Source organism: Neopelma chrysocephalum, unplaced genomic scaffold (assembly GCF_003984885.1).
Source record: "Neopelma chrysocephalum unplaced genomic scaffold, ASM398488v2 Primary Assembly neopelma1_96, whole genome shotgun sequence".
In the NCBI taxonomy this organism is placed as follows: domain Eukaryota; kingdom Metazoa; phylum Chordata; class Aves; order Passeriformes; family Pipridae; genus Neopelma; species Neopelma chrysocephalum.
The window spans coordinates 2,521,210-2,542,471 of NW_020897759.1; the positions used below are offsets into that span (position 1 = coordinate 2,521,210).

General features: G+C 40.2%; 1 protein-coding gene across 6 annotated transcripts in view; it reads left to right on the forward strand.

Annotated features, from left to right (window-relative positions):
• The window catches only part of ANK3 (ankyrin 3), a 204,340-nt gene that overhangs the window by 43,160 nt on the left and 139,918 nt on the right, over positions 1 to 21,262 (forward strand). For all 6 annotated transcript variants that reach the window (XM_027694110.1, XM_027694111.1, XM_027694109.1 and 3 more), the window contains exons 2-5: positions 14,171 to 14,272; positions 14,738 to 14,836; positions 15,217 to 15,315; positions 19,383 to 19,481. In XM_027694110.1, the coding sequence (XP_027549911.1) occupies positions 14,171 to 14,272; positions 14,738 to 14,836; positions 15,217 to 15,315; positions 19,383 to 19,481 (399 nt within the window). The remainder of the gene's footprint in view (positions 1 to 14,170; positions 14,273 to 14,737; positions 14,837 to 15,216; positions 15,316 to 19,382; positions 19,482 to 21,262) is intronic.

Sequence of the window (21,262 nt, forward strand, 5' to 3'; positions counted from 1 at the left end):
AAGTATTTTCAAGCCAGATCCACCTGAGTGTGTGGCCTGCATTATTTATTTAGTAATACACCAGGGCCTTAAATTCTGCACCTTCTGAAAGATTTTGCATAGATAATTAGCAACAAGTTCTGTGTTATAACCTGAGATCTCAGAGCTGCTGCCTGGTGGCTGGGCTCTCACAGATGCAAACAGGCAGAAATGTTTCTAAAAAATTTCAGATTATCCCCCTAGTATTTTACATATAGATTATTTTCTTTCATCAACAAACAAGACATGGGGCATATCTTGTCTGACAAAAATATTGGGCTGTGATTATATTTGTCTTTATCTTACCCTTTGCTGTTCTTCTGTACCAGGGAATAGCTGTGCACAGCTCACAGGTGTGAGGTGAGATGTGTAACAGGCAAATGCAGTGCCTGCTCTGCAGGGGCTTGCAGTGCATTGCAGAGATTTCAATATTCCCTTTCTCAGAAGGTGGACATTCCTTAAAGCCATGCCTAATGTAAGTAACTGTAGGGAAGCATGAAGAAAATTCCTATTGCTGGCAGTAGCTTCCATTGGAAAGGAAGAGGTTGACTTTACTGAAATCACTGAAAGCACTCTGTGTGCTTCCCTCTGAAACAAAATTATTTTGCTCTTGGTACTGCTTTTAATCTCTCTAGTTTAGGAACTTGAAGTACATAGAGAACAGTTCAGGAAAATAACCTCTAGAACCTGCGACACAAACCTATCATAATTAGTCATCAGAAAATCTGAATAAATATAAAATTACCGTGGAGTGGGAGGCAGGCATATGTGGTATTCAAAACACACGGAGTGTAAAATGATGTTATTGTTGCCTTTAGAAATAGTTCAAAGTAGTCTGCATTAGAAAGAGCTGATAAGCAGAATGACAAAAGCTTGTTTCATGAGTGATTCCAAGCAGCAGTGGTTTTCTGATCAGCTGATGCTGCAGCTATTTTGGGTATTCCACAGATCATGATTACATACACGGGGAATGATTGGAGGCAGCAAATATGGTAAGTGAGCCAGGAATCCTGGGACATGCTCTAACTTAATAGTCTTCTAATCACTTGTCCTTTGCCATTTAAATAGCCAAGGGAAGTCTAACAAGTGCCCGTGCTTAGTTCCTTTAAAAAAAAAAAAAAAAGAAAAAGAAAAAAAAAAGAAAAAAAAAAGAAAAGCACTTCCTGAGGCCGCTATTTTTAGCAATGGTGCAGTGTCCAAAGTGTTAACTAATTGAGTCATCAGGTTTCATATCTGGCCACAGAAAATGGCAGTGGAAGAGGGAGAATGCTTTCCAGAACAAGTAAGCATTTGTGGATTCTGAAATAAGAGTGAAATCTGCATATCGAGTTTCTTGTATTAGTGTTTTAAGTCTTTGATTGTATGGGACAAGGCTGGATGTAGGAAGAGGTACGTTTCAGCTTGTTTGGTGTATTTTGTTTTCTGATGCTTGGGATACGGTATAGGCTGAGGCGGCAGTCAATGGAATATTGGAATTATTTGTTCTTTCTGTCCTTGCCAGTGGCTGCATTCCGTTCAGAACACTCTGTAAAAGACGCTGATTAAAATTGCAGAAATATCTTGTAATGTTTTGTTCTGTGATCAGGGCCTTAAGTAATGTAGATACGTGTAACAATTTCATTCAGTGAAGTATTTTAGCAAATCTTGCGTATTTAGAAAAAAAAGTTTAAAATCTGTGCTTTTAAGGTCTATTTTTCAAGTAACCCACCTCTTCTACTGACAATCCACAGGTCAATTAAACTCCAAAAGGAGTTTACACTAGCTGTAGTGCTAGTAGTGTGCTAGTAGTATGCTAGTAGTGACCTGTAAAGAGGCACCCAGATCACTCTTACTCCCAGAGATGGTCCCAGTGACCTTCAAGGTGCTCCCTGTGTGATTTAACAGTTCCTCAAGGGAGTAAGCTGCTGTGAAATGACATCCCTGTACTCTGTGAACTAGACTCAGAGAGTCTTCAATAGATTGAGTTATTCACATCAGTTAAAACCCACAAAGTTAAAACACTTGTTCTCTAGGCTACTCTACTGCAGAATTAAAATACTGGGTTCCCAGGAAGGTGTGATATTGTGTCATTAGTACTGATGAGTGCCAAGCTTCGTGAAATGTCAATTAATGGCAGTAATTTTTTATAATAATTTTATTATAGATGCTACTGATGCTAGCACACAGTGGTTTACTAGCTAATTTCCATGTCAGCAATAGCTTTGTGCTCTGAAAAAATGCTGCAGCAAGTTCTCTTAAATGTGTATTTTGTTGTTTACTTTTTGTCAACACAGGGCTGGGATGTTGTTCCCTGTTAAAAAGCATCTTTGAAACTCTGGTTGTTTTCTGGTGATGCTATTCTTGTTCATAAACTTAATTCCACCAGTAATGTCAAAACTATGAAAATATTTATTAGGGGGATTCTTTTTGTGAAGTAATTTTTTGTAAGAGAAGGTTTTGTTATTCAGGTGTTTTATGGTGCTTGATTAAACTCTCTTGTTCAGTCCTGTTAATATAATTTACTCTCTCCCTGTTTTTTTTAGCACAATAGTATCAATCTTCATGGTGATAAACATCTTTGCTGATGCTTTATATGAGCCTCAGCAGTATAGAACCTGACACAGTCCCTCTAGTTTCTGTGTGCAACAGTTTGGAGAGTAGAGCAAGCTGAAAATCTTGCTGCCCTGGAGCCGTGGCGCTGGCAATGTGCTGGTCTGCAGAATGCTCTGCCCCTCTGTGCTGCAGCAGAATGGTATTTACTCTTGCTTTACAGGGTTTTGTTACAAGTTGTATAGAAACTGCTCTTTCTGTTGGCATATACATTGTTTATTGAAGATGGAGTTTATTTGTTTATGTTTATTTGTGATGGAGTTTGGTGATGGAGAAGAGGAACAGTATATATTTGTTCTATAAGCTTTTCCTTGCTGATATTTGTGATAAACTCTGTTTTCATTCCATACGTATTTAAATCTTCCATAGGTTGCCTTGCTTATTTGAGGTGTAAGAGAGAAACAAGCTCTACTTCACTGCGTGTTTATCCTGTAGATTTGCTCTTCAGAAGTGATACTTTAATTAGCACTGTATAGTAATGGCTTGTTCTGTCATCAAATGCTAGGGGAGATTAACTGTAAAGGGCTGGGAGGCAGCAGTGTTGGTCGTAGCTTATTTCTGTAAGCCTCTAATAAACTGATCTTCACTTTAATGGTAAAAGTGAAAACTAGTTCCAAATCCCTGTCTATTAAAATAGTAAAGTTTTTTATCCCGGTTTGGAAAGTGTTAATTCATTAGTATTATATCATTATATTCTTTGATTAAACGATTAGGTGTTTTTCAAACACACTTCATTCTGATGCTAAGAAGAAGTGGTAATTTTCAGATTAAAATAAACTATCAGGTCTGGTTAAGGTGAGGTAAAATATTAAAATATTGCTGCTGTTTGTATTTTTGTCAAAAAGATTGGAAGTGTTTCCCGAGATACTCAGTTCATCATGGTGGTTCTGCAGAATTCTGACTCTCTCGTGCACAGTGGCTTTGAAAGACAGAAAAATACTAGTTCAGTTCTGTCACTGAAAAGTCACCGTGTGAAAATGGCATCATCTAATCCGCAGTGATTTATCTGTATATTTGGTAACTTTCACTCTAGGAATAAAACTGAGCTCTGTTTTCTTTCTCCCTCTGTTCATCACAAAGATGAACAGAGATTGTTCTCACTATTACTGTTTTCAGCCTTTTTGCATCTGAAAATCCTGGTCCTGCCCTTGCCCCTGCAGTGTTTTAGACTCCTCCTTTTCTTCGGAACAGAATTTTGTGTTTAGAGTTAGGACAGGACTTTAAAATATAAACTCTAGTTTAAAACTCTTGATAACACTTGCAGGGCTCTGATTTGTAACTTTTACTCACAGATTTTGGTGCTTGGTCTGGAAAAAACAATTTTCCCATTGGAATCTGAGCTAATCCTCAAACCTGGAACATGTGGAGTGAGGAACAAAACACTTGTAAACTAATTTACATTTGCTGCGTATGCCAGCAATGAATACATTTCATCCAGACAGCCCCAACAAATGCTATCACAGAACTTTCCATACTGTTGCACAAATCCACAACAGTGAATGGCAGTGTTTAATCATGGAAGGGGAGGACAAAGGGAGTGCTGGGAAACATGGAACCTGGTGGCTCTTCTGTGCCCAGCCCTACCGCTCCGTGCAGGCCACGCAGCGCTGGTGTCCACGTCATATGGCATCACGTCCGGGAGAAAGATGGCAAGTTTTCCTCAATTTTTCTAGCAGTAGCAAGCAGCAGTGTGTGTAACACCTGCTCTGGTTTGCTCTGCACTGCCTTTGTGCTTTACTGTAGTGTGGTGGATTGCTAAATGGATCCGCAGTTACCAGGTCATATCCTCGACAGCAGAATCAAGTGGAAAACAAGCTACGGCAGGTTATGGTCAGCAGGGAATTTCAGCTCCTGTAGGAGGACATGGCTAAGCCAACACAGCCCAGAGTATTCCCTGATGGTATTCTCCAGTAGGTCTCTTAAGTCTCCAGGCCAAGACTAAAATTGTTTCCTGGCAGGTTGCTCAGCTCCTGCGTTTGAGAACTGTTAACTTTCCGGTGTGAAATTCCCCTTGTGAGTTTGGGAAGAGCCAGGCAGGTTTTTCTTCTGAACAACCAAAACTACCTCAGTCAGTCTCTGGCTCTAGGCTGATGTTTGAATCCTTTGGTTTATTGGTTCCATTGATTCTTTGTCATTGTACCAGGGTATATATATTTCACAGCAGATCTACAGAGAAGTGTCAGGACAACTGGTTCCGTAAATGTAACAAGCTCTCCTAAGGTAAACTGCTGTGACAAAGCTCATGTGAAGCCTCTAACTGGCCCTGCAGGACTGACTGTTACCAGGTTTATGACTGTGCTGTACATCTTGCCCCATGAGTCCTCTTAGCATCCAAAAGCTCTTTAGATAATTTTCATTGAGCCTACAGATTCTCTGTGTGTCACGTGAGCCATGTGGAGTTTTCCAGCCAGAGACTGTCTTCTACAAGGTGTAGTTGGAAGAGGTTCTTTGCTTCTGATAAAGGTCATAATCCCTGCTAAGGAAACTAATGCATTGACACTTATAAACTGATAGAGGTTTGTAATTCCTGTAAGAAGCCTGAACTATATGCTAAAAAAGGATTTTAAAAAAAAGTAAAGCTCTAGTAGATAGCTTTAAAACTAACCATTGAAGTGTCTTTTAAGCCTACCAAAGTATAAACCATAAGTGTGCGTGGGATTTGCAACACTTGTAGTGTAAATTGGTGTGTTTCTGTCTATATTTATGCCACCTCAGAAATGGCTTGACCAGTTGTCATCAAACAACCTTTCAATTTAATGATAGTTGTAATTTCAAACCTCCAAGGCAGAAGTATTTTGGTTTTGAATGAGAGATGCATTTAAAAGCAAGATGAAGTGCATACTTATGAATTCATGGTACTGAAAGTTCCTAATAGGTTATGTAGCTTGTCTACATTATTTTTTGGGAACATTTATGTTGTTGCACTTCCACTGACATAAGTTTTCTCCATGTTATTACCACTAACTTTACAACATCTGATTGAAGTATATTTACATAATATTTATGCAGTGAGCTCATTTTGAGTGAATAAAATCTTTCTCCCTAAAATCAGCAATATTATCTCATTTAGGTTTATATGATTTTTTCCCCCTATCTGAAGTTATAGACAAATAAAAACACTTTAAAAAAATGGTTTGACAAGAGTCATTGAATTTTCTTCTTCTCCTTTTTGGGTCCTGATTCTAAAATGAGATGCACACGGAGAAGAGGAGGTGGACTGACTGATATTATTCATGCAGGGATCTGAAGAATGTGACTTTAGCATGAAAATGGCTTTAAAGTTGGGCCTGAGATGTTCTGAAATTATCTCCTTGCTCATGGGGTAGTCAGCTTCTGAGGGAAAAATAGCAGGGAGGAGATCAATGGCATCTCATCTGGCTTGACATATAAGAGAGTTATTATCTTCAGGTGAATGTAAACATAAGAAGAAGCCCTGGAAGCGCATCCGGCCCTTCTCTAGCTCTTTGTGACTGGTAGCAGTTATGAAAGCCAGTGATTTATTTTTCACTTGTAAGTGTATGATAGGAAAACTTTAGAGGGTGAGAGATGAGTCATTAAAGTTCAGGAGTTTCTTCCCAGAGTTTGAGATAAACTTCTAGAAGTGGAGACTCTCAGCCTGGAGAATGAATCTTGAATTTTAGATGCTCAAATCTTTTGCCTCTTAGTGCATTGGGTCCTTTTCATTGCTTATACATGTGAGTTGGTCACAGAGGGCCTGGTTCTTTCCTTGGTTGTCACTTCTGATGGAGTACAGTGATTCACCGGTGAAACCAGGGATTTTGCTAGTTTTAGGGTCTTGAACAAAATATGTCCCAATTTACCTTGTCGTTTGTCTTTTCAACCAGTACAGCTGAAAAGTCAGTATTAAAGAAATCTTGTTTTCTAATTAAAATCATTCTTGTGATTTCTTGTTCTTGCATATTTAGAAAGATTGTGTGTATTGTGCGTTGATTTTTGTAGTCCTCAATCTTGCTTTTGGTGTTACTAATTTAATACATCCATACTAGTAATTGTTTTCATAAATTCTTCAGGTGAAGCTGACACCTCAAACTCATGTTTCAAAATCTCAAAACCTCATCTGTGCAAATTGGCAAAGTGTATGGAAGTAGTGTAGACCCTCTCACCTCCTGTCTGAACATGGTCCCCACGGGACAGGTTTGATTTCAGTTCAGGTGGTCTTGGTTGGGTTGTCAGATGATAATTTTGTATAGAATTGCAGTTAAATTGTTCTGCATTTGTTGCATCTTTGTGGCAACAAGTAAATAATATAAAGATGACATCTTTAGGGGCATTTTCAGCCTGGATTACGTTCAACATATTATAGATGTTGTGTGTGGATGTTAGGCAAGAAATTACTGCATAATTCTGTATATTTTGTGCCTTGGAAATCACAACCCCCTTTGCTCTTTGAAGAAAATCAAAGGAATAACAGCTATTTTTCATTTATATCTTGTGCTTGAGCTTTCTTAGGAAGCAGTCATTCAGGCATTTAAAGACACCCAGGCTGGATTAGTTGTGTCATAAGTCCCAGCATTGACTGAAGAAGGCTGCATGTGCAAAGTCTAAACAACTTACACAGTAAGAAAGCTGCAGCACAGCTTCACAGCAGATGTTTGTCACTGCAAGCAAACAACTCGCTCTAGACCTCTTGATGTGGTTAAGGGCAGTGATAAACACCTCTTGTACTGGGAGCTGGAAATGTTCTTGTATGTACCAGCCTTAACATCTCAGGCTCTCGTCCTTTTGAACCATCTTCCACAATAAGTGGTTCACATTCAGTGGTAGCAGGGCACAGATTCAGCATTTTGCCAAGACAGACTCCAAGAGGAACAGTGGTGTAAGTGATCTTGAAAATGGTGTATATTAAACCCACACGTCAGAGGCTGACTTTGTCTTGTGGTCTAGCAAGGAAGGAGATTTATTTGTTTGCTTGAATGTTTTCCTGGTTTGGGCAAGGATTTCTAGAAGGAAGGAGCTGCATCTAAAATGCATTTTCCACTTGTGTTTTGAACTGTTTAAGCCTGTGATTTTGAGGAAATATTTTATTTTCTCTACAAGCATGATAAGGTTGACTACTGTAGGGGGTAGAGCCTCACTTGTTGATGAGCAGTTGATTACAGATTCACATGCAAATTTTGCAAAAATACAGATGTTTTAGTCTCCACTAGTATGACCAAGAAGAGGGGTTTCACACACAGTCTAAAACCAGTGTAATTATTAACTTGTGGAAAGCTTATCATACTTACATAGTTGGAATAGGGCCCTTTTATGGGGACATTCCAGATAGAATAATAACTTTGGATACTTTATCATGCACAATACAATAATATGATCAAAGAAAGTTGATGATTAAATTGTGTGATAGGACAAACAATAGAGGGATTAGTTTGGTTTTTTACCAATAATTAAATCATTTCCCTTTCTGCAATCATATTCAAAACAGCTGGCTTTCCCTAACCAAAAGATGTATCCTCTGAATTGTGAGGCACAAGGAATGGAGCTTTTCCTGTTGCCCTGTGGTTGTGTTTAGGGCTGTGATCTCAAAAGCATCTCTCTGAAGGATAATTAACAGCAGGAGTGCAGATAGCAGTTGACTGTCACATTCTTATCAAAAGAAAACAAGTATGGTAGTATGGTATGTAAAGCATGAGTACTTGTTTGCACAAAGAACATCATCTCATCCAGTGCAACCAGCCCCCTTTCTAATAAAGAAGACACAATTGAAAATGTTTAATACTGATTTAGTTATAAGGTAGCAGGGAGATGCAAGGGATTAGAGCTGCTTGGAGGATAGATCAAGAGTCTCCCCATGAGAATGATATGGCTGGTTTACCTCACATGGCTCAGACACTGCTGTTAACTGGCCACTGTAGTTTATTTTAATTAAAATTTCATCCCTTACCCAAGTGAGGGTAACATATTTGCCTGGAGGAAAATTCAGATTTAATATAGGAACAAAGTCCAAGAAATGCCAAGGACCTCCCATTTCCAGGATCTTGCTTAGTGCCCACCAGAGTTAAGCCATCCTGCAAAAAAAATGCCATTGGTTGCAGTAAGCCCACCCTTATCAAAATAAGCAAAAATGTTATTATCCCTTTCCTCAGGTCACCCCATGCTGCTGCAAGACTAGTGTTGTTGAGCACATTTCCAAATGGAAGTAACATAAGTTCATCCCTTAAAATGAGGTCATTGCCTCCCCCCACAACAAATGTTAGGCATGGTTAGCATCTTTTTGTTGGGACTCAAGCCAGAATGCCTCCTGCTCTGGCACAATGGGAACCTGCTGGGGGTTTCCCTTCACAACAGCTACTGTTAAGGACAGAGTGAAAAACAAAACCCTGCTCCCAATGTGAAAAAAGACTGGATTTTTAATCTGAAAAAGAGGCCACTGTAAGCAGAACACAAAGGAAAGAGAGATGAGCATAATAAAAATACCACCAGTATGGGAGGGGGCCGGCGCACGTTAAAAATAATGGCTTTGCACTTTTGAGGGTTCACTAAGTAATACATATTCTCTGTTTGCTTAGGGGACCCTCTCTAGTCCCATGGCAAAATCAGGTCAAACTCTGAACTGAGTCGGTGCAAATTTCCTCATAATTTTTGTCTTTACTCTTGCTAAGTAGTCTCTTACTTCACTGGGAGCACTGTGAGAAAAGGAGTGAATATGTATTTGCTAGGGTGAGTCAGCATCAGCATTTCCTGGAGGCTTAAGGTAATATCCAAGTGACTTAGGAGTTGGTCTTTGCTGTAATAGAAACATTTTTAACTCATGTAGCTTTTTTTCCAAATGGGGCAACAGTTCCCAGGTGTTACCCCTGTGCATCCCGGACTCTGCTGTCCTCCTTGTGGCAGGACTAGAGAACCATAAGGCAGAGAAGGGTTGGGAAAGTGTGCTGCTGCCAGCACAGCTTATTCAGCCCCGGCCCTTTCCTGACATGTCTCTGGGATGAAGGCTGTTGAAAATGAGCTCCAGACTGGAAAACCTGTTGTGGGCTGCAGGCAGCCTGCAGTCTGCAAGCTCACCAGCCTGCTGTACATTAGAGAAGGGATTTTTTTTTTATAGCATCCTACATTAAAGGGAAACACACAAATCTAAAAGAAATATTCATTGCATAAAAACTGCATTCATTAGCCAGTCATCTGCATTTGCACATTTCTTTAAACTAGAAATAGTCCCTTTTTCTTCCAAGAAAGTATGAGGAGAGAGGGGAGAAATCATACCATCTGTGAAGAAAAAGCTTGATATTATGCATGCATCAGTACTGGTACTCTCCCATAAATCCCCTGTTTATTATATATTCTCTGAAAAGCCATTCCAGAACTAAATTCTGTGCACAGGGTCTGAAGTGTGTCTCTTCAAGTATTAAAACGTTTATAAGAATCTTGATTTTTAATTTTAATCTGAATATAGAGTTTGAAAAGGTAGCATCCCCGGGGAGTCCAAGAGGGAGCAGGGAATGGCTTTGAGGACACAGCCTGACAACAGGGATCCAGTGCAAATGCACAGGAAGGGCTGCAATCTTTGTGACTGACTGCAAGGGCATCTAAAATTCAGGGTGCTTTGATGTATGTCCCATGTCTGTTGTTCTCTTGATATTTATCAAGCCAGTGGAGAATCAAAAGCCAATTTTCATCTTCATTTCATGTTGGGATTGATTACAAAAACAAAAGAAAGGGATCTGCATAGGCTGCAAGCATACAGAATGCCTCTCAGGACTATTGAGGTTTAAGTAATTAATATTGGAGAAAAGTTTCATTAAGTCTTTTAAGTGAATGTCCTGTGGACATACTGTCTGTCCTGTCTGTATGGGGTTCTTATTTTTGGACACCAACTACTGTGGAAGGTGGGATTGGGTATATGGAGAATAGTTACCCACAGAGGGGAATGCATGGGCATCCTCAGTTATGTCTGGAAACCTAAAATATTTTTCCCCCTATTGTGATTTCAATGCATTTCATATAACAGGCCCTTTATCAGTCTCTGACAAGGGCTTCCAGGAACGCTGGCAATCCAGATAAATAATTATTAACATTATTGTTATGCTTGTTTGATCTTTAAAATCCTTCAGTGATTTGAGCCTAGGCTTCTGTCTATGTAATACAGAGGCAATTACAAGCTCTAGCAGGGACTCCAAGAAGCTCTTTTTTAAACAAAATAGTTTGAATTGAAAATAACTTTTTTTTTTACTCTATTGAGGTATTTTTTTAAAAAAACACTAGGCTTACAACAAAGGTAAGGTGAGAAATTCTAGGTTCAAAAACGTGGAAGATTTGGGTTGACGTTTTTGATCAATTTTTACTGACCCCTATGCTTAGCTTTTATAGAAGTTGGATAGCATTCATTGGTTCTCCTGGGTTTTGGAGGTGGAATGTCTTAAAAACAAGGGTCTTCAAGGCATTTTGCAAGGTAGAAAAAGCTTGAAAGTCTATTCGCTACCTGAGTAGGTCTGAAGTAATGCCTTAGTTATAGGGAAAGTGGAAGCTGCCAATGCTACTTTTAGAGAGGCTGAAATTGCTTTTGGTTTCCAGTGATGTTGGTTCTCTTTTCTCTCTGATGTCACTGCTTGTTTCTGCTTATGGCTGAGACCGCAGTGGATGGATGGAGAGTCCCAGAAGCCCTGTAGAACTTTTTTGCGCAATTTTACACCCTCAGTCTGTTATCCCTCTGTGCAGATCTCAAAGTTCCTGTGCATGGTGGCCCAGAATGGGTGAGTTAACCCAGTCTGAGGGCTTGGGAGCTTCAGCCAAGCTCAGAAGAAGAGGTTTCCCCACTTCTCAGAGCACAGGGATGTGTTACACCCTGGTTGCCTAAGGCAGCTCATGCAGTGTCACGCGTTGGCTCACATCACGTTCAAGTAACTAGAACCCAGTAAGGTGGAAACTGGACGTGCCAACTGAGACCAGCTGAACTGTGGGAGAGTTTGGGTTATCCCAGGCGTGCTGTCAAATGGCACCTTCCCTGGGTGCTTCCCATTTGTTGGTGTCATGCCTGCACCTCAGTGCTGCTTTTCCTGTAGAGTGCTCCTTGTGCTGGGAGCCTGTGGTTGTCTGAGCACTGGGAGTCCAGGCTGAGGGATGCTGGACCCAGCACCACACCAGCCTGCTGCTTGGATGGCAGCCTGGCTGCTGGTGTCAGTGATGAGTCTGGACAGTTTTAGCACAGGGAATGAGTTTCGAGGGGTGACTAGAAAAGGAAGGCGTGCTGTTTTCTTGAGGGATTTCAGGAATGGATTTGTGCATCACTTAGCAGCACCTGAGATAGCTTGGTTTGAAACATTTTTATATGTCCTCGGGCTGGAAGTGGAACCTGACCTTTGTCCTTCCTTCTGTTAGTGGGTAAGTGCTTCCAAGAGTCCTTAAGTCTTCCAAGAATCCTTAAGTCCAAAACTCATGCCCAAGTCTGTAAAAGATACAGGCATTGCTCTCCCTCTACAGTGACACTGCAGTTAGGTATCAATGTGAATATCAGCTGTGTGTCAGTCCTCCTGCCTCTCCAACTCCATTTTATTTGAGCAAACAGAAAGGTTTCAATGACTCCGAGTATGAGCGGTGTTCCTTGTCTGGCATGTGCTAATGTGACTGGCAGGATATGATTTTCCATAGCAAGCTGCTCTGGTGCATCCCTTCCCCACCCAGCAGCAGCTGTAAACAGCTGATGTTCATTCTCATCCACCTGCTGACTGTGCCAAACAGACATGCCATTGCCCTCTGACAAAAAGGCTCCCGCTCTATTGAGTCCTCCCTCATACCTTCAGTAATGCTGATAAAATGCTGACCTGTTTTTTACCCCAGTTGCTGCTGTTGCTAAGCACTAAGAATATGACCTGTCTCCTGTAATAATCTGCATTGCACAATTCAGATAGTCTTCCAAATGGAAGTGTTTTACCACCCCTCTCCAGGCAGCTTTTCCCCCCCGTAGTCTTTGTGGTTATGACCATGTAGTGTGTAGCAGCACCTCATTTTTGGTAAAGCACATTGCCAAGAAGTTGGTTTGTAATGATCAGAGTGGTGTGCTTGGAAAAGAGTGATAAAAGCAGGGAAGGTTGTAAGCTAGTGAGCGAGCGACTTGCCATTGCAAAGCAGAATGCCATGTGTGCAAAACTCAGGAGAAAACTAGGAGTTCATGAGTAATGGTTCTCTTCCTTGGAAGAGAGAGCTTGCTGTGTTGAAAGTACTGGTAAAATATACTCTTGCAGCTTGTATGGGTACAAGGGGAAAAGCAGACTTTCTACTCACCATTTTGCTGTCATTGTGCCCAGGGCTGCTTCACCCTGCACATGAAGGTAGCTTCTGATGGGCTTGAAGCAATGCTTGAACAGAACATCTGGTTTGCAGTGGCTGTATTGACAGGAGAGGAGAAAATATAGCAAATCCAGACATTTGGGATTAAAAAAACATAAAATTATCTGCACAACAGTAACTGAGCTTTGGTGCCAGGGTGCTTTGTATTTCTCTTAGCACTCACTGCAATTGTTGCACTCTCTTATAACCTTAAGGCACTTAAAACTGCAATGATGTAAACCTGTGATGAAATGATACTGTGTGTGTGTGGAGGGGGAAGACAATTCCTGCTATACCAATCGAGAAGAGGGCACCAAAAAATGTCGTCTGCCCAAGATGCCAGGGAAAGCTGTGGCACAGATAAAATCACTGATATATGATTTGTCCCTCTTGAAAGCTAACCCAGCTCATTCCACTTGCTCCAAGGCAGGATCAGCATTATCTAAACCATCCTTCATGGATATTTGCATAACTTGTTGTTAAAAACCCTCTGGGGATGGGATTTGCTTTCAGTGATTCTTTCATGACTTAACCAACATTTCTGCCGTCCTTACATTCAAGCTGAAGTCATCATAAAGCAAATTTGCATAGCTGTCTTTAATGCAAGACCTGAAAAAAAAAAGGAAAACGCAGTTTAGATGATGGCACTATGCCTAGGGATTTCTGGCTTCCTCACTGGATGTGGACAGACTTTGTAAAAAAAATGTGCTATAAAATGAAGGAAGATGGAGAAAATGAACTAAAATGTAATAAGACACGAGATTTTACAATTTGTAGAACCATGGGTTTTTTTAATTCTGCTAATCCAGTCCTTCAGTGGTTGACTGTTTTGAAATTTTTTTAAAATCTCTCACGTTACATCTCATAGTACTGATCTGGTCTGTTCAGCTGGGATATTAAAGGTGGTGTGGCACTTTTGGAAAGAGCAGAGTGATTTCCATGGAGTCTATTCCTGAGCTTTACCATGTTTGTCTTCCATGCTGGGTGCCAGATGTGTCCCTGGCGACTGGCCTTGCGTGTTAGACAGTGCTACATAATTCATGTCCATATGTGAAGTCGAGGCTCGCGCTGCCCAGTCAGGCAGGCAGCCCACCCACACCACAGGGAGTGTGCCTGAGCGAGGAGAGCAGGGCTTGACCCACATTTGATAAAGTGGTTTGGGATCCTTTTATGTCTAGTTAAATGTGCAATATGTTGAATCATTAGTAACTCCTTTGCCAAAGGAATGTGTATTTATACCGTGCCATAATTTCTAATGGGACTTTTCCTTTTTCTCTTGCAGTCTGACACAAATGCAAGTTACCTGAGAGCTGCTCGAGCTGGCAACTTGGAAAAGGCTCTCGACTACTTAAAAAATGGAGTGGACATCAACATTTCAAATCAGGTTGAAGAATATTTTGATCAAATTTGCTGGATAAATACCTTTCTCAGTTTCTTTAATTTCTCTTTATAGTTGCACTTCATGTCAGAGATAACTTAAATGCTTTTTGATGAGCCATGTTTACATATTTTGTCCAATTAACACTGTCCCCCTTACCCAGAGACCATTTCACATGCACTTGGAGAATGTTGTGCTATTTAATGTTATCTTTCATTCCATTTATATTACGTCAGATCATGGGACAGCACACAGAACTCGAGACCCCAGAGCTAATATATCTTGACTTAATTCTTACTCTTTCCTTATAATCTATTTCTTGTAAAGTTTACCTAAGAGTAGTTTTTAGAAGCAATCCTCTCAGTGGGTTAATAATAATTTGTCTCCTGGTTTGTTTGGTCGATGGGAAAACCTTTGCCAGTCTTTCTCATTGCTTTTCTTTTTTCCCTTCTCCTTTTCTTTTTTAATCAGAATGGGTTGAATGCTCTCCATCTCGCTTCCAAAGAAGGACATGTAGAAGTTGTCTCTGAACTGATACAGCGAGGTGCCAGTGTGGATGCAGCAACAAAGGTCAGTCAGGCCTGTCTAGTTGTTCCCTTGTTCACTGCTGGTATGGGCACAAGGTGTTGGCCAAATGATTACAGGCAGTAATTGCCTGGTTTCCACTGGTGGGGTGGTCTCAATAATTGTTTAACAGAAACTTTTCAGATGATAGGAAATGTCACACATTACTAGGGAGGATATTTACTAGGCAAATTGTAGATTCCTGTTTTGGTTTCTGTCCCTATGTTCTAGAATAAGTCACCTATTAGAGGTATTCAGTAGGAGTATTTTATCCAAGGAATACTATGTTTTAAAGTGTTTAAAGTTTAACCTGTTCTTGATTGTATTGTTATGTATTCACACTCAGGTTTTTTACTCCTTTCAAATATCACTGTCTCTAATTTCAGAAAGGAAACACAGCATTGCACATAGCATCCCTCGCTGGACAAGCAGAAGTTGTCAAAGTTTTGGTTACGAATCGAGCCAATGTCAATGCACAGTCTCAGGTAAAGTAATACGTCCCTGTTTGGTACTACCAAATACTTCGTTGACATTAAAATTGTTCTCCCCTTAAAAACTATAATATTTGTAAGTATATTTGGTAGATCTTGCTGTGTTAATGTTGGCTCTTGAAAATAGGGTTTGATAAAGTCACTGAGATGAATGTATCATAAAAGAAAAACGGTCTTTTTTTGGCTGTTCCATGCACGCAGGTAACAACATCAGGTGCAAGGACAAAGTCTAAAAACACAGCTGGCATTTTATTACTGAAACAGCCCCTTTAGTGAGTGTAGTGCTGAGTTCATTCCTATCTTGGGACTCAGCAGACAATTAAACCTTCAAATGCTTCCAGCTCTCCCTTGTCTGCTCTACCCCTCGCCAGGTGGTCAGAGAGTACCAGGAGGCATCATGGACATATCCTCCCCCGTAGGCATGATGGTGCAGTGAAATCCCAGGCTGTGTTCAGGTCTTTTCCCACATGGGATATCACCAATCCTGGGATTAACTCTCAGTTGTCCACCTTGTTTATCAACAGAGAAAACATAGAAATGACGTCTCTGTTTTAAATTGTCCCAAAGCCGCACACCTCTGGAGAGGAAGGAAGTGAAGGCACATCCAGGGGTGTTTGCAGGGTACTGGAAGTGGTTGTGTAACAGGCAGCACAGTAAAGTATGTACCCTTCAACCTGAGATCTGCCCTAGGAGTGTCCTACAGCTGCTAACTTGTTAGAGTCAGAGGAGACACAGATAGAACAGGAGAGTGGGAGAGAATGTGTTCAGATAAAGGGATCCTCTTTCACATAATTGACTGTCTCAGGCTTAATTGAGCTCATCCCCTTTCCTTGTACAAGGAGGTACTGCAAGCATATGCAGAGCTTTGGTCAAGTCCTTTGAATGAATGTTTAGGTCAATTATAGAGAATTTGAAATAAACCGGTGCTGGTGTTAAGAGCAAAGCAGTGAAATGAAACAGAAAAACTCTGGCTCAAAAAATGCATAAACTGCAGATTGCTGAAAGTCAGGTGGCTGTGCCAGAGGTGTCCCTGCATGCCGCCCCATTCCTGTTCTCCCTGCTCAGGGACTGGCTAGCAGGCAAGCAGTGTCAGAGGAGGGTTCAGATTAAGAGACAGTCTTCTCAGCTGGCCCAGTATTGCCATTTTTCTGTGATATAAAGATGTGGACATGATAGGAAATGTTTGTTCAAAAGGGAAATTAAAAAATTTACATTTTAAAGAAGCATGATGGGTTTTTAATTGGTCTCTCAAGTAATATGAACAAAATGCTTAATAGAATCTATTTCAAGAATCTTAGTTATTTGTGGTCTATATTTCATGTTTTCTTCACCTGGACAAAGAAAATAGGTGGCTCAGTTCTCCTTTTTTTACTCCTTTTATACTCCTTTATACTCCTTTACTCCTTTATGCTAGTACAGCAGCATTTGGTTCCAGGCACCATACAATTTACATTTAAAGAGCACAACAACAACAAACAGTATTTTTAAGTAAAATCTTCCATGGCTGTTAAGGTTTGCCTGTTAAAGAAATTAAGATGGGGTTGACAGGATCTTCTCTAAAAGCTTGTGTTTGAGAACTTGTGTATTCAGCCCTGAAACTAAAAATAATCTGAGATTGTAAACATCTTATATAACTGCATTGTCCATACACCCTAAGGTTTTGCCACATGTTACCCTTATTCTACTAACATACAAGAGGTAAAGATTTATTTCTCCCCCCACCCCATTATGGTTGCCTTTGGTGTTTTTACTTGGGACACACATACAACACATATATTGTCCATTCCACACCAATACCTTGCAGTGAGGTATCCCAGCTGGGATTAGTCTTTTGAGGAGGTCCCTGGTGCTGCCTGTTACCAAATAGCCCCTGGACCAGCTTTGTTTGTGGTGTTGAGCATCCCTTGAGCCCTCTTAAAGCTTAGAATGAAGTTCTGCTGAATCTGGCATTACCCACAGAGACTACTCAAAGATTTTTTTTTTGTTTTGTTAAGAGACCTGTTTTCTGTGAGTTTGGCTTTGTCTCCTCTTTCCTTGAAGGTAAGAGCTCTTCCATGCTGACAGTTAGGGATATTAGGGATGTAGGGCCTTCTTTAACCAAATCTTCCCATCTGTAAAAGAAACACCTCCAAACTGTAAAATTTTACTGTGTCTGAATGTTGTACCTCTTCTAAGGACTGTGTATTATTATTGAAGACAAAATTATTTCCATGGGCTTGTGCTGCTCTGGCAATTCCAGCCTCTTTATAAAGAGAGAAGAAAATGCAAAGTATGGAGGGGGGGAAAGATGTTGAAAACCTTATGCTAATTTAACATAGGAGAAAAGGTTCTGCTTTGTCCCTAAATGATAGTAATACTTGGTTCTGAGAATTTTTGCCTATTAATTATTTTCTGAAACTTAATAATTAAGTAGTGTTTCCTGCTTCCTTTCTAACTGCAAATATTTGAAACTGAAAAAATTAATCTTTCTTTCCAGCTGAGTTAGTAAAGAGATATTGAGTATGCCATGAAATGACAGGGACAAATGCCAGACTGCTGTTCACTATAATAACTTGTAGTGTGACATATTGGGTACCAGAAAGCAAGTGCTTTCTGGCTTATTTGCTTTTAATTAAGTAGAATTTTGAGTGTATGGAAACTAAGGCATTAGGCCTTGGTTCTGGAGAGTGCATTAACACATTGCTAACCTTAGGCTTTGGCTCTGGTAGGACTTCAGCGCCTGCTTTATGCTTGTAGCTGTGCTTTCCTGAATAGAGACCAAATGATCCAAATACTGGGGCAGCAGCAGAGACCCTGCAACCTGTGCGAGCCTTGTAAACATGTGGCCTCACAGCTGCTCCGTGTCTCGCCGATGGTAAAAGTTCCCCTTGGATCAAACATCCAGTTCATGCCGTCTCCTCTCCGCCTGTCCTTTGTTCTGACCTTGTGTTTGTCTCTGCTGCCAGAGGAGCCTCCCGCGTGCTTGGCCTCGGGTCACCTGTGCTCTCCTGTGCCCTCAGCTCTGCCCCGCTGCTCTGGCAGTCAGATGTCTCTCAGCTGTTTTCACTGCAGCTGTAACACAGCCCGCTTTCACTCATATAGGTCTTAGGCTATGATTTCCCTTTATCTCTCCAGAGCCCAGCAATGTGGATGTTTCTTCTTTGATGCAAATATACGGCCAAACTCTTCTCAGCTCATCTCTGACTTCGTTGGTTGTCTGCAGAATCTAAGTCGGTGTCCTGCGTAACTGTAGCAGAGATTTCAGAAGTTCTTATAAAAATAGGGAGAAGGTACATTGCCTTAATGTTAGTCCCCAAAAATCCAATTTCTGAAAGGCTGTGACCTGTTTACAGTTAAGGCAAAGACAAAAGCATTGACTGTAAGAGGAAGGCACTTACCAAAGAATGAGTTAAGCTCTGCAGCATCTAATACTTGTATTGCATTGATTGAAATCACTCACTTAAGCATAATTTGAGAGATGCTCTAATGTGGTTGGAAACACTGATAAACCTCTGTCTCAGACTACTGAGAACCAATGATCCTCAGATCTCCTGGTGCCTGAAATATGAAGTAGCTCAGTGACCACAAGCAGACTGTGCTCAGAAGGCAGCTCTTCCAGGAGATGGAAGGCATGAATAGCTGGCAGAAGTGAAAGAGAAGTCAAAGCTAATGGAAAGAAGAGGAAAAATTGGCAGTTACTCTGAAGAGCCGTTGCTCTTGCTTTTGCTACAGACTTGAATTGTATTTCCCTGTCCCGTTTTGCATTTCCCGTGCTGTGGCTGTATTTATCAGAAAATTACTACCAAATCACCTGTCCAGATTGATTTTTCGTATAACTTCACAATAGATATAAAAGGAATTATTCTCACCTAGCTGTGGGAATTGTATCTGGCTGAAAGATTCCACTGTGTCCCTTTAAATAATATTACCCCTCTCCTATCTTCAGTTAAGTCAAGGGAGATTGATTAACTGGTGTGTGAACAAAGAGTTTATGTTTTTCTCCTGATCTACCTGAGTTTGGCAAATCTGTGGTATGTATGAAATATTTGCAGAGTGTTTACACTCTTGTTTTCCTATTTCAGAATGGCTTCACTCCACTGTACATGGCAGCCCAAGAAAACCACCTGGAGGTTGTTAAGTTTCTTCTTGACAACGGTGCCAGTCAAAGCCTTGCCACAGAGGTAAAAGTTCGAATTTCATGCTTTATGAACAAAGTAAAATGTACTTCGACAGTGACTTCTGCCAGCTTATATCAAACTAGTCTTTTAAATACAAAATTAAAGACGAATAAAAAGCTCTCTGTGAAGTGTGCTAATGAACAGAGTTATGAGCTTTTCAGCAATTTAAGCTCTCTCTTGCCATTTCTAAAATGAAAAAAAAAATTACTTTAACTAGAAACTTCTAAATATAGATGTGTTCTTAGTCATAGCTGGTAATCTTTCAGGTTAAGTGCTGAAACAGGGAAGCTGTGTGTATAATATAAACGTTCTCTGTGCTTTCATTAAAAATAGTGAGTAATGAGAAGGGTGGCAACCATAAGGCAAGAACAACTGTCAACCTGTGCTTTGGAGCCAGCCTGTGATATCAGGGAAAACCCAGGGTTCCTTGAAATGCAAAATTAGCTTATTGCCACCCTATACCTCATAGTATCATTGTATAATGATGTAGGTATGGAATCTTACTCTTTTGAAGTCAAGACTGTAAAAAATCCATCACTAATGGATCAAAATTAAGTTTCCAAAATCGCTAAAAATGAGTTTTAGCTAGAAGTGTACATCAGAGCTACTTTCTAGAAATGCTCAAAGATATGAAAGTCGAGAAATGAAAATATGTATACGAAATATATACCAAAATGAAATATTTTACATCTGAAAATTAATTGAAATTTGAAGTTTTCAGTAACCTCATTTCTATTTCTTTATAAAAACTTGGAAAGAAGGAAGATACAGAACCCCCAGAGTTCCTAAGTCTCAATATACTCTGTATGCACTGTACAATTTTCTGAAAATAGATTTAAAAAAAAAAATTGAATGGGTACTTGGATCTTTTTCTTTGGTATTGTTTTTCCCTTGAGCATTGTATGTCAGTTTAGGTTGAGCTTTTCTCCAACTCAGCTCGATGATAAGGTGCAATCTAATTTTACCCGTGGAGAATTCCTTTGAAGATACCAGACTACAGAACAGTGTTGCCTTGATTGCCTTTCTTGTTTGAGATAGTTGCTTATGGGTACTTCTTTATTTTCTCTTGTTCCAAGTTTCCATATAAATCTGATTTCTCTTTATCTTAAGTGCAAGAACTTTTTAAATTAAAGGATTACCACTTAGCTAAATATTCTTTAAAAAATAAAACTCTTTAATGAAGGTGTTTTAATCTAAACAAAGAAAATAGTTCGTTCGATTTTTGTAAAATGAATTTTTGGATTTTGATTTTGTTGTTTTTTTTTTTTTTTCTGGGATGGGCTTTGACTTGTGTTTTAAACTGCAGCCATTAATTATAGTGCTTAGATCACGGCACTTGGAATTGCTTTTGTGAGTTGGCACCTTCGGGGAGCACGTGGTGGAAATTCATTCTTGTCGGTGCTAATATTTCTGGTGGCAGTTTGTTTGGCCTTGATACAGGAATTTCTTCACACACTGAAATGATGGGCAACTCTCATCAGAATTAGGAAACCACAGGTATGGGGGATGGCAGCTCCTCTGGCCTTGAAATGAAGGGCTCCAACCCTTTTGCCCGTTCCCTTTTCCTTAGGGAAAGGAGAAAATGTGTTCCTAGGATTGCTTTTTAATATATATTATTGTTAGCAGCATTTTGAGCAGAAGAGAAAGCCTGATAAGCAAAGACATTGTAGATAACCTACACCCCTCTTCTGTGTGAAGTGGCTGAATTTGCTACCGCCGTCGGCTGTGTAAGTAGAGCAGGAAACCAAGGTCTCCAGGGTTTCTCCAGGCAAGAGCCCCCATTT